This window comes from Mytilus edulis, chromosome 7 (assembly GCF_963676685.1).
Source record: "Mytilus edulis chromosome 7, xbMytEdul2.2, whole genome shotgun sequence".
NCBI classification, from domain to species: domain Eukaryota; kingdom Metazoa; phylum Mollusca; class Bivalvia; order Mytilida; family Mytilidae; genus Mytilus; species Mytilus edulis.
Genome location: NC_092350.1, coordinates 11,798,388 through 11,812,236, shown reverse-complemented (window position 1 = coordinate 11,812,236; position 13,849 = coordinate 11,798,388). Strand labels below are relative to the sequence as shown.

General features: G+C 32.1%; 1 protein-coding gene across 6 annotated transcripts in view; it reads right to left on the bottom strand.

Moving 5' to 3' along the window:
• Positions 1-3,065: 3,065 nt before the first annotated feature.
• The window catches only part of LOC139529944 (dentin sialophosphoprotein-like), a 31,057-nt gene continuing 20,273 nt past the window's right edge, over positions 3,066-13,849 (bottom strand). For 5 of the 6 annotated variants that reach the window (XM_071325935.1, XM_071325938.1, XM_071325940.1 and 2 more), the window contains 5 exons: positions 11,114-12,899; positions 10,319-10,410; positions 9,013-9,294; positions 7,528-7,800; positions 3,066-5,417 (listed from right to left, as the gene is read on the bottom strand). In XM_071325935.1, the coding sequence (XP_071182036.1) occupies positions 5,244-5,417; positions 7,528-7,800; positions 9,013-9,294; positions 10,319-10,410; positions 11,114-12,899 (2,607 nt within the window). In that variant the 3' untranslated portion in view covers positions 3,066-5,243. Of the gene's footprint in view, positions 6,637-7,501; positions 7,801-9,012; positions 9,295-10,318; positions 10,411-11,113; positions 12,900-13,849 lie in introns of all 6 variants that reach the window. The other variant, XM_071325939.1, reaches the window with a different exon arrangement.

Below are 13,849 nucleotides of genomic sequence, written 5' to 3'. Positions count from 1 at the left end.
TAGTCATCATAAAAAACACAGAGAAAGCCTTTGTGGTATACATTTTCTACCCTGTAATTGATATATTAAATGAATAATGTGTTTTTCTAAATGTCAATCATTAAAAAAACCCGAAACGTTACACGTCTCCATCAAATTATTAAACGAATATCCTATTAAAAATCCACCAACAACATTTATGCTGAATACCATTTTGGTTTTAAGGAAACATACTAATTTAAAGATGTTGGAAAATATTCCATTCCCTGTTCCATGTTTTTCTTTCTTTCTAAAATTCAATGGGAAACATGTTTTCCACATTGTCTGTTTTAATCATCAAAACATAACAAGAGCTGGTGATATGATTAGACCCAAAAACGGCAGTCATAAGCACCTTAGCTCACAATAATACTTTTATGATCATCTGCATCAGAGAAGCCATAGGTCTCTGTCTGCACATATACTGCCCTACTAAGTATACCCTTGGTTTTACGCTTCCATATTGCAGAAACTATTCTTGTAACCTTCATAAATACTGTGATGTAGTACGATACACCAAAAGTTGAACAAAATGTTTGGTAGGAAATATCAGCACAGTAAAATATATTTTTCTAAATGTTATTATTGTATTAACTGGCCAATATTTGCATAAACAAGCCAGTTTGTGAGTGCATCAAGTAATACTAGTACTGAAAATGTGTTTACACACATTGTTGAAGGCTGTGTGGGAACCTATAGTACAGTAATTCATGTCTATGTCATTTGGTCTCTAATGGAGAGTTGAAGGCTGTGTGGGAACCTATAGTACAGTAATTCAAGTCTATGTCATTTTGTCTCTAATGGAGAGTTGAAGGCTGTGTGGGAACCTATAGTACAGTAATTCATGTCTATGTCATTTGGTCTCTAATGGAGAGTTGAAGGCTGTGTGGGAACCTATAGTACAGTAATTCATGTCTATGTCATTTGGTCTCTAATGGAGAGTTGAAGGCTGTGTGGGAACCTATAGTACAGTAATTCATGTCTATGTCATTTGGTCTCTAATGGAGAGTTGAAGGCTGTGTGGGAACCTATAGTACAGTAATTCATGTCTATGTCATTGGGTCTCTAATGGAGAGTTGAAGGCTGTGTGGGAACCTATAGTACAGTAATTCATGTCTATGTCATTGGGTCTCTAATGGAGAGTTGAGGGCTGTGTGGGAACCTATAGTACAGTTATTCATGTCTATGTCATTGGGTCTCTAATGGAGAGTTGAATGCTGTGTGGGAACCTATAGTACAGTAATTCATGTCTATGTCATTTGGTCCCTAATGGAGAGTTGAAGGCTGTGTGGGAACTTATAGTACAGTAATTCATGTCTATGTCATTTGGTCTCTAATGGAGAGTTGAAGGCTGTGTGGGAACCTATAGTACAGTAATTCATGTCTATGTCATTTGGTCTCTAATGGAGAGTTGAAGGCTGTGTGGGAACCTATAGTACAGTAATTCATGTCTATGTCATTTGGTCTCTAATGGAGAGTTGAAGGCTGTGTGGGAACCTATAGTACAGTAATTCATGTCTATGTCATTGGGTCTCTAATGGAGAGTTGAATGCTGTGTGGGAACCTATAGTACAGTTATTCATGTCTATGTCATTGGGTCTCTAATGGAGAGTTGAGGGCTGTGTGGGAACCTATAGTACAGTTATTCATGTCTATGTCATTGGGTCTCTAATGGAGAGTTGAATGCTGTGTGGGAACCTATAGTACAGTTATTCATGTCTATGTCATTGGGTCTCTAATGGAGAGTTGAAGGCTGTGTGGGAACCTATAGTACAGTAATTCATGTCTATGTCATTTGGTCTCTAATGGAGAGTTGAAGGCTGTGTGGGAACCTATAGTACAGTAATTCATGTCTATGTCATTTGGTCTCTAATGGAGAGTTGAGGGCTGTGTGGGAACCTATAGTACAGTTATTCATGTCTATGTCATTGGGTCTCTAATGGAGAGTTGAATGCTGTGTGGGAACCTATAGTACAGTAATTCATGTCTATGTCATTTGGTCCCTAATGGAGAGTTGAAGGCTGTGTGGGAACCTATAGTACAGTAATTCATGTCTATGTCATTTGGTCTCTAATGGAGAGTTGAATGCTGTGTGGGAACCTATAGTACAGTAATTCATGTCTATGTCATTTGGTCCCTAATGGAGAGTTGAAGGCTGTGTGGGAACTTATAGTACAGTAATGCATGTCTATGTCATTTGGTCTCTAATGGAGAGTTGTCTCATTTGTGAACATCTTCTCATTTCAATATTAATCATTTATAAAAGTTGGTGCAGCATTAATTAATTTGTAAAAATTATTAACAGTACACTACTTTGTATATTCAGATATTTATTTTAGAGGTATTTGTATTTCAAATAAGTTTAGACTTTTGACCTTATAGACATGCATTCATAACTTATTCACAACACACAATCTGGTAGTTAGCAGTAATAAATATACCATCAAGGAAGTCAATCAATAGATTGATGTACAGTTATAATAACTAGCTAAGAATATTTCCCTAACTGCTGAAGTGAGAACTTTTCATTGTGCTGAGCCTCATTGATACTTTGCAATGCACTGTTTCTTTGGTTTTGTTGATTGCTTGTTGGGAAAACTGGCCTCTATTGATAAATTGAATACATCATCAAAAGACCTTAAAACAACCTTGAAAACCAGAAAAAAAACTTCTATTCTTTATTGCTAACTGGTGTGGCTCAGCTGTACAAGGTGAATGTGGATGTAATGGATTATTACGGATCAAAACATTACTCATTGAAGGAATGTAACTGATGACATTGTTCACAATTTTAAAACTTTTTTTAAAAATCAATAGTGCAAAATAGTATCTAATATTGCTCAAATTCTTTGTTTTTCTGTCTTCTTTCTGATGGACTTTGAAAAGTTTTAATACGCTAATTATTTGTTTAATGCTTATTTTTCTCCTGATATTGCATGGTGATGGAAAAAACAGACTGATCACTTAAAACCATCCTCAAATAGCAGTGAACACAGTGTATTACAACAAACCAGTACATCTGTACAATTATATATATAAACACAGTATCAATTTTCAAACTTTTATTATAAAACATGATGAACTATAAAATGGTTTGCAGCCACCATGTTTCCTAAGTAACAATGTATAAACAACCGTAACAAGGTTCTCACAATGTTGTATCATCTGTAAATTATTTCACTATATTCTTATTTAGTTCTCACTTTTGGACTAATGTCAATTCCAAAACAGGAATTTTCTTACAAAATATCATTATTTGTGTATACATTTAGGGACCAGTTTAGAATAAATAGTTTACCCATGTCGTGCATATATCACAGTTCAATTTCTAATCAATAAACTAAAAGTGTCGGACATCTCACGAACAAACAATTAGCTGCAGGTTAGAACATTTTTTATTCTTTGCAAACTGCCATTTGTTTTTGATGTTGAATATTTGTAAGTTGGTCACTTACATATAGATTGTAAACTTTACTTACATTTCTTTTTAAGTGCTGTTACATAAAATGCAATTCTACAAAACTTACACTTAAACTTCATATGTTTCTTTCTAAAATATCTTAGGAAATTTACTGAGTCTTGATCAAATTATCTATTTCATTGAACAAATCTTACTAACCCAACTGGAAATGTAATTTAATTGTATATTATAATGTATAAACAAATCATTTAATCATGTTAATAAAAACACCATATTATGCACCAAAATAAACCTTTTAAATATCACATTTTATCTGATATCATTATCTGTCAAGTACATATAACATCTATATATTAGCAGCATTAGGTAAAGGCAGAGACAGAATTGGGACTTGGGATTTCAGGCTAAAAGCTAGTTCATTATTCTTGTTTGTGATGAAGCTGGGATTGTGCAGTGACAAAATTGCTGAATTATAAGGAAAAGCTGGTCAAAATTTAACTTAAGCAAATTTATGTGAGAATTAAAAATGAATTACAGATACATATATATGCTGTGCGAGGTAAATCTATAAAGGAAAATAGAATAGACTACTGGAATGATATTGAATAAAACAGGAATATATCTGTAAACAATACTGACTACTCATGCATAAATAGTTCTCAACCAAAGACACAACCTTTATGTTACAAAGGTAAAAAAAAACGAAAGTTCGAAAAGTAGGAAAGATAAAGAAGTGTGTATAGAATACTAAGTGGTACTAAGACAACATTCTGCAGTGTGTTTGTCTTCAACATTAGGAATCAGTACATATTCTTTGAATAAACTTATACATATCAACAAAGACAAGTCAAATGAAAACTGAAATCTTTTATTTTTGATTATGCAATTGATATTTTTTTTTCATTTCTGCCTAACACTTTTATATGCTGTTCAGGTAAACATAAATTTCACATTTGTGATATTAGTAAAACGTAACATAAAATGTATATTTACATATTCACTTGACCATTTATAGATGTTGATTCCTGTATGAAGACAAACTATGTTATTATAATTCAACACAATGTATATAACACTCACACTTTTAGTACAAGACTACATCAGTTATTACTTATATAGTATACCACAGTTAGATTTATCTTTCCTCAATCATACCTTTTTATAACTCCTCGCAACCATACACTCCAATAAAAACAATAATTCAAATAACTTTGTCTGAAATTTGTGTGTGTAAATTTACTTATATAGCTTTTAAATACTTTCCTAAATAACACCTATTTTATTTGTAAAAGTGATTTTTTATTATTGTTGGTGAAAAGCTGACCAAGCTATATGACCGCAAGCTTTACTAACAACCTTCACCTGAACACATTGGCAATGCTGTTGCTTAGCAACCTACTATTGCACAAATTAAATAAATAATATTGCAAACATATTAGCAATGAGTAACTTATAAGGGCAACATCTCTGCGGTAAAATAACACTGGCAGTGCTTATAATGTTCACCTTTTCTGAAACATTTAGAAAAATCTTGTTGTATTTTTACATGTTTTAGCAACTGACATCTGACAAAAAACCATGAACCTAATGAAGAAGTATCCATCATGATCTTACGTTGTTTTGATAGTTAAACGCTATAAAATCTTCTATTTGATAAAATCCTTGATTTTGTATATATGAATCTGTAATGAATTTGGCTCAGATCTAGTCCTGTGATGGAATCTGGGAGTAATTTATCTGTTATCCCACTAGTAGGAATCTTTAAAGCTGTGTGTGAATACCATTAGACAGTAACCCAGTAATGTCATGGTACTGGGACATTATAATGTCTATCATCCTCTGCTATTAAGGAGATTTGGGACCAGTTACTGTCAGCATCATCTGGGTAGTAGGCTATGAAGTCTTCCTGGCCAAACTGTGACAATCGTAATACCTGGATACGCACACTTAGAGTGTGACCCAGTAAATACATTTCAATCTGAAACACACAAATAAGAAATTTTATTTCTCGTGAGTTGAAAGCTATCAATAAATTTGCCAGTGATACCACATCTTCCCTAAAATGCACACTGACAAACCACAAATGTAAGAATCAAAAGTAATTCATGTTATTACCTTCAATCTGTTTGTCTATATAATTACTGTAAATTAAGAAATTATTGCATGCATTTATTATTGCGATTTTGCCATTTTAGACTTAAATGCGATTTTAATTTTTACGATTTTGAGAAAAATCCTGTTAAATTCATATCAAATATTTCAAAATGCAAGTTTAAATTATTGCGTTTACAACTCAGTCGCATTTTTCGCAATAATAAAAACCTCACAATAATTTGTGAATTTACAGTGTATGATTCTTAATCATAGTTTGTCTAGAAACCATTTAGACATGTAACCAATACTGTCACTGTGTGTGTGTGTTTTAAGGCTAAAATAACCTACAACTGTGAAGAGCCACAGGCATATATCTACTGATCATTTTCTATTTAATTATACTATGGGAATGACTACTTCCAGATCCAGATTCAACCAAAACTCAGGGAAAAAAAATCAGAAAATTCAGGATTTTTTCAGTGACCTTCCATATTCAGTTCAGTTTCACTCAGACTGAAGCAATGAGGTTAAATTTAATAATGTATATGCAGACTACTAAATTATACATCTATCAGATTCCTCGAGTCTCCCAGATTATGAACAAGGACAAACAAAAGTCCAAATTGAAGTTTTGCCTAAGATGATACTTGCAAAAGATAACAACAAAATTGTCATATTCAAAGTTACCTGTAAACCTTATTTTATTTAATGCCATGTTGTTAAAGTTTAAGGGTCTTTTTTTGTTGTTTTACTTATACATTTCATTAATTTTGTGTCATAGATCCAATTCATTCATTGTATGTTTACTTGTTTTGGTAAATATTTCTTTCTGTCCTAAGTCAGGAACCTGTTGTTCAGTAATTGTTGTTCGTTAATGTGGTTTATTAAAGTTTCTTGTTTTTTATATAGACTAGAACTATTGGTTTTCCTGTTTTAATTGTTTTACACTAGTCATTTTAGGGGCTTTTATAGCTTGCTATTCAGTGTGAGCCAAGACTCTGTGTTTAAGCCGTACTTTGACCTATAATGGTTTACTTTTACAAATTGTGACTTGGATGGAGAGTTGTATCATTGGCACTAATACCACATCTTCTTATCTATAACTATCATATAGGTCAGGGTTTCCGCTGGCGGTCGCCATTTTCGCAACTTGCGAAAAAATAATAATTGTGGCGATTAAAATTCGTCATTGGCGAAAGAATTTGGCAAAAGAAATATATATAACGATTTATTTTCAGCCATCTTGTTTATTTACTGATTACGGGTTTCTCGAACTATACCAGATCAGACAATACTTGGAATTCACATTGAGCTCGTTAAGGGATTTGACAGAAAATCAATAATCAGCTGATTGCATTTATAGCTATCGACATCAAAGGACTAATTAATAAAGGTGTTAATTGTATTATATGACAAAATGATAGAGTTAAATGGCGTCCGTCACATGTCACAAAAGGGATTTATTATTACAACTTTGTTTGAAGCAAAATTTTGACTCTTCCTCTCGATCCTTCTTTTAATTATAGTCCAGAAAAAAAACTGTTGTTATGCCGAAAAAGGTTCAAAAGCAAGAGAGGTCTCTGATTTTGAACATTATCATTTAACTTTGATATAGATAATTGATTTGAGTGGGTACTTTAAAGTCGTTTTAGTGACACACGTGTTTCATGCATAGTTTGTCATGTTTACGATGGTTTAGAAAAGAAAACTGTCGTTATGAAGAAATCTATTCAAACGGTTGACATGAGAGTAACCCTTCAATGTAATGACTACATCTTACACAAGGGATCAATTCCAAGTGATAAAATGTTTTTGTTTTGTTGTAAAAACCTCTTCTTATTGATGGGGGAAGGAATATTTTAAAAGAAAAATATATTTGTGTTACTTGGCGAAAAAAATAATAAAGTGGCAAAAATATATTGTTTTGGCGTGAGAGGTGGCGAAAAAAATAATTGACCCAGGGGAAACCCTGATATAGGTGTACTATAGTTTACCTGTTCAATACCAGCATTATTCCCAAGGTTATTTAGATGGTTCTTTACAAACATGATAGGTGATTCTGATGTGTCTCTAGCAAATAACAACCATACAAAGATTGGAATATCTTCATCTCGGTCTTGTTTATCTTTTAAATCTAACATGTTCAGTAACATCAGCAGTTTTAAACCTTCCATTAGGTAAAGGTCACATGTAGGATCAGAGTTCAAAAGGTTGATTGTCCAAAGTTCACGGTCAGATTGTGATTCGAAAGACTTGGCTTCTTCAAACTGAAAAAAATAATGTAATATAAAACAAATTGTGGATTATCTCCCCTAGACCTCAAATAGTTGGTTTACACTATAGACATGATAGAATTCAAGGCTTTGGATCATACAGTGTAGTGTTTATTGAATTAAAGTGAAAAGGTTCAGTATATAGGATGATGAATAATATCTCTACCTAATGTTACAGATGTATTGAAATTTTTTAATTGAACTAAGAATATATGACCTGCAATTATAAAGTTTTACATGTAAGCTTAATGAATATAACCTTAAAACTTTAACTATACATATATGCATGTCATAACATAATTTATTTATTTTTTTATAATATATTCGTGGTTTTAAACAATTTTTAGTCACTTCTTGAAATCATTTTATCTTTTCAAAGATTTATCTGAATCATGTTTAACTTAAGATCACTCAAGGTCATGTAGTCAACTGTGCATTGTTACAACAGCTGTTTCATCAGATCAATATTAGTTATAACATCTGTCTCATGACCTGCTTCAGTTCAACTCTATCAAAATACTAAAAGGGGCCAATTGAAGGTTTGTGGGTGCTTGTGTAATTTATGATAATCTATAGAACACTTGCAATTGCCTTTTCTAATACCTGGGGGATATTGGCTTGCAATCAATAACACTTTTATATTCCATGACTATCAACCATTTCAAATCAAAAATTAAAGTTTATTTTCAATTATATAGAAAAACATGAAAAAAGCAATTTATCTTGAGTCTGATGTTTGTTTCTTTTTCAATGTAATATGCATAGTATTCTTTGATAACTTTTTCTAAAAGTAAACTTCTGTTAGAAAAAAAGGAAAATTCAGAAAGGAAAGTCCCTAATGAAATGACAAAATCAAAAGCTCAAACACATTAATCATTGTTAATCAAATGGATAACAACTTTCATATTCCTGACTTAGTACAGGCATTTTCTTATGTAGAAAATGTGGATTGAACTTGGTTTCATAACTAGCTAAACCTCTCACTTGTATGACAACTGAAGAAGGAGAATGATTGTTATGTTTAAATTCTAAATTTAGTCTTAAATAAAATATCAGGAAAATGCTGGAAACTATGAGCATGTAAAAAGATGGGCACTATATCTTCTCTGTCATTTGTTTTTTTTTTTGGTGGAGGAATGTCTTAATTGGTAATTATACCACATATAATTTTCATGTTGATAATAAATAAAAGTATTATTATATTACCTTTGAAAATAATAATGACAAACAATGTGACATCATAGATAACCTTTGACCTTCCTGACATGAAAGTCGACCAGCGAAAGTCCATTGATTTAATCCTGAACTTCTCTCTTTATATCTCCTGGTTAATTTATCTGTTATATTGTTTATATCTGACCAACGTTTTGATATATCTATGGCGTGACAAAGGCACTGAAATAATGTCCCTCGTAAACCACAATAGTTATCTCCTCTTACTCTGCATAGATGGTGACATCCGGTTACTTTTGGTATTTCTTGGTAAGCCTGAAAAAAGTCAAGAAAATATATTTTAACCAAACTTCTGACATTTAACATAATAAACATGTTTCAGTGTAAAAACAAGTCCCAGCAGATTCTGTTTTATTTCATGTGTAAATTTTGCTATAATATAGCAGATGAAAGGAAGATTGCAAGGGTTTTTTTTATCAATATATATAATGAATAACATTGCCTAAGGCACACTAACCATAGTATTTTCTCACTCTTTGTAGCAATTGAAATATTATCAACCATAATATTCTGTTGATATCACACTAGACCACCTCTTGTTATTGGTGAGATTTGTTGCTCAGTCTTGAATTGTCTATGTTTTGTTCTGTAGACTATTGTTTGTCCTTTTGCATGTTTTGTAGTTTAGTTTTGTTTTGCTGTGGCGTTGTCAGTTTGTCTTTTTGACTTATGTATTTGAATATTTCTTTGGAATCTTAAGTCCTCTCTTTTTTAACAAAATTTGCACACATGCAAAAAATTGTTTTTATTATGCTGTGCTTTTGAATTATTTTTTTGAATTGGTTTTATCTGGATTTTTTTTTTTTGATAAATCTTGATTGTCTAATGGTTGGTCTTTACTTTTTATCTCCTTCTTTGATCTTGTACTGTCAAGGGACTGTCTGAAAAATTGTATGCATTTGTAGATTAATTTTTTCTTTGTTTTTGTTTTTTATTGTTCTTTGCAGGTTGGATATTCATAGTTTTTCATGTGTACTCTGTTAGTCTGTTTATAATCTCTAAATATAATACAATAAACTCATCATAGATACCAAGACTAAAATTTTATACTTACGGCAGACATGCTTTTTGTCTACAAGACTCGTCAGTGATGCTCGAATCAAAAAATGTCTAAAAGGCCTTATAAAGTAGGAAGTTGAAGAGCATTGAGGATAAAAAATTCCTAAAAGTTTTGCCAAATACAGCAAAGGTTATCTTTTCCTGAGGACAGGTAGAAAAGCCTTAGAATTTCAAAAAATCAAAGTTTTGTTAACAGTTAATTTATTATTATTATACCAACCTTCCTGATAGTATTAGCCCTGTCTGTCTGTCCCTTCCATTCTCTGTCTACATACTTTGTTATGTACACTCTATCACAAATCTGTACAATACCTAATAAATATAGGTCATATTTATTACAAACTTAGACATAATCTTGATGTCAAACTATGCAATGACCTTAACAGGTGTTATACATGTTATATAATTTAAGAAAATTGTAGTCTTTGATGTTGCATTTAAGGGTGGCATATGTATGCAATCGATCATCTATAGGCAAATATTTCAGCAGAATCTAATTAAGCTAATACATGTAATACAATTTTGAGCATGATAAGATGTGTAAATATTTTTCCAAATTGCTTTAAATTCATAAATTTAATCTGAAGTAATTGATTTTGGAACCATCTGTCAGTAATACAAACTATATTGATACAATAATGTCTTTGCTTCCTTGTCTATGACTGCTCAATTTTTATATTGTTAAATTTTTTACATCTTTAGACATTAACAAATTAAAATTACTAGATCAAAAGTCAGATATTGATTGTCAGCATTGTATAAATAATAGTTAAATTTCCTATCTAATTTAAACAATATAATTCAATAAATTAAAAAAAAAACCTCAGACATACTACATGTACTAATTGATTATCTAATTCTCTAAATGTCATTTTTTGTTTTTGTGTGTTATTGGGTTGCTGTCTCATTGACCTTCATCCCACATACCCTTTATAAATTTTATTTATATGTAATAAATTAACATGATGAATGGGAATCAAATGCAGTTAATAATCTTTTAGGTACAATACTTTACCATTATTATTAGCTTCTTGTTTGCTATCACAATCATTCTCTTCCTTTATACCATTTGACTTTTGACCTTGACTAGTTTCTCTGGCACTCTCATAACAACTACTTGAGGATGCCTCAGATGACATTTTAATACTTGATTTACTGTTTAACTGTGATGATTCTTTAGCTGATGAACTTGATCCATCCATTTGTGACGAGTCCTTAGCGGAGGATGAAAAGTTTAACTTTGAATGTGAAGGACTGTCGGACGAATCATCTCTAGGCCAATCACTTAGATTAATCTCGAAACATTCATCAGTAGATATATTGTCTAATGTGCCGTCTTTCTCAATGTCCGATTCCATTGGACTTTCAAAGCTGATTCCATTATTTGTGTCCTTACTGAATAGTTTTGAATGAAATTTATTTCTTAAAGAGTTTCCTGGTTCACTACACCTTCGACTGCTTGGTGTATTTTTGTTTGAATTATCCCCATGTAACCCCTCCGAGTCCCACGACAGATCAGGTACATCTAAACTGCCATTACAAGCAGGAGAGCTATCTGTACTGCTAACAGATACACTACGAGATCGACTTAGTCTATTTCTTGTTTTATCTACCATTTCTACAGCTTTCTTGGCTAATGGATGACTTGGGGAATAGTCTATGCTACTACTATCACTTTGTAAAGCTATGTTTTTTAATTCATTTAATTTATTAGTCAGACTAGCAAACTCCTCCTCAATATCTCCAACTTCTTCCTCTAAATGATAGAATTGGTCCTCTGTAGAACGTCCTACTTCATAGATAGAAGTGAACATTTCATTGTCTGGTGTGGCCAATCCTGACAGGCTTTCGGATTCAATACTATATTTACGATATCTAGCGTACGGAGAAAATTCTGGAGATGAATCTAAAGACGATGAATTACTTGATCCAGCACCATTATGACATTCCTGTAAACGATAGAGTAAAGATTCACGGAAGAATCGATCGGGGGACCTGAGTTTGGGTAAAGAAGAAACGGAATCTTTTTCATCACAACTTCCTGATTCATCGGCAGTGGACACGTGACAATCATCAGTACCTGACTTTTTGTCGTCTGTGTTATAATCTGAACTATAGGAAGACAAAGGATGCTGCAATGTATTGGTTTTATTGTGATGTGGATTTAAGTGAGAACCTTGGAATCTATCTTGACCATCGTCCTCAGATGGTGGTGTTAGTAACACACTACTGACCGTTAGTAAATCATCAGATAGTTCTATATGGTATTTAGTATTACTAGAAGCAGTCCGATTATCACAGTTCTGTTTATTAGATAAATCTCCTACTTGTATGCTTTCCTCTGTATTTTTGTCAGGAGCACCTGTTAAATCTGGTAAATGGTTAATTAAATCATCTGATAATTGTGCTGCATGGTTAGCATGTCTTAGTGATTCTATCATGTTTCTATCTGTCAGGGACTGTAGACTGACATTAGCTTTAAGTGACCCTTCTAAATCTAGGTTTGAGACATCTGAGGCAGAATGAACTAATTGGTTAATACTAATTTCACTTTGACTAGAAGGTACTTTGATTGGCAATGATCTTGTTAGGTCTTTATCTGAGGACGTCTTCCTTCTTTTTACCTTCTTTCTCTGTCTGACATGTGAAGATTCTGTTTGTGTTTTGAGATTGTCCCTACTACGAGATTTTCTTCCAACATGTAAAGCTACACCTGTGGTAGGACTGAAATAAGCTGAGGTTTCTGCTTTATTGGAGTTAGAATTTCCCATACTTGATTCACATTTCGTTCCATCAATTTCCTGAAAATAAAATCAATACAAATAAATTCTCATGATATGGAGTATAGTTTGAAATAACTGTAAAGTAATGATATTATTATTGCCAAAAAAAAGTGACTGAATAAGTTTCACTAAAAACACTTATTTTCAATTTTGATACACAATAATTAATCTCCAATGTTTGTCCAGCGTTTAAAATGTAATATCAATGCAAGCATACATTTATGAATTTACTGCACACTACTGTCAATAATCACTAGTACTTTAGCGTTTTATATCTTACTGTCAGAGCTTTGAATCTTTAATCACTTTATAAGATAAAGAACTATGTGAAACAACAATTGTCTTTTTCCTGTTTTATTTCCAAGTTTTGGTTTTGGTTTTTATAATCTAATTACACATACATGTTTGCATAATCTAGGATACAACCATCTTAAACAGTATAAAACTTCCTGATTAAATTTTCCCTGAAACCTGCTAGTTTTATCTTCATTCAAATTATTTGGTTCTTTATGTATCGTAAATAAATTCAGTGACGGGTACTGTTAATTTACATGATATATCAGACATGCTATATAGTCCACGGGTTTACAAAAAGAGATTCTATTTTAATGGCAGTTAGTTGATATAAACTTTAGCTTTAAGTGTTCACTGTTTCCCGTGTATCTAGATCTTGTACCATGGCCTTAGTTTTGTTAAGATTCTCTGGTTTTGTGTTTGTGGTTCAGTAGATTCTACCTTATATTTTTGTAAACCATAGCTTGGTTTATGTGATTTCATTCCTGAAGGTACAGGCTATGTACATTCTACCTTATTTTTGTATACCATGTATACCATAGTGGTCTTAAAATGTATTTGCACTTACTTAATAAACAACAATAATACCTTTAAACCTTTTCTTTGATTATAATCCATAAACATTTATACATAATGTATGCATATACATATATATATTTCAGTGTAATTACTGC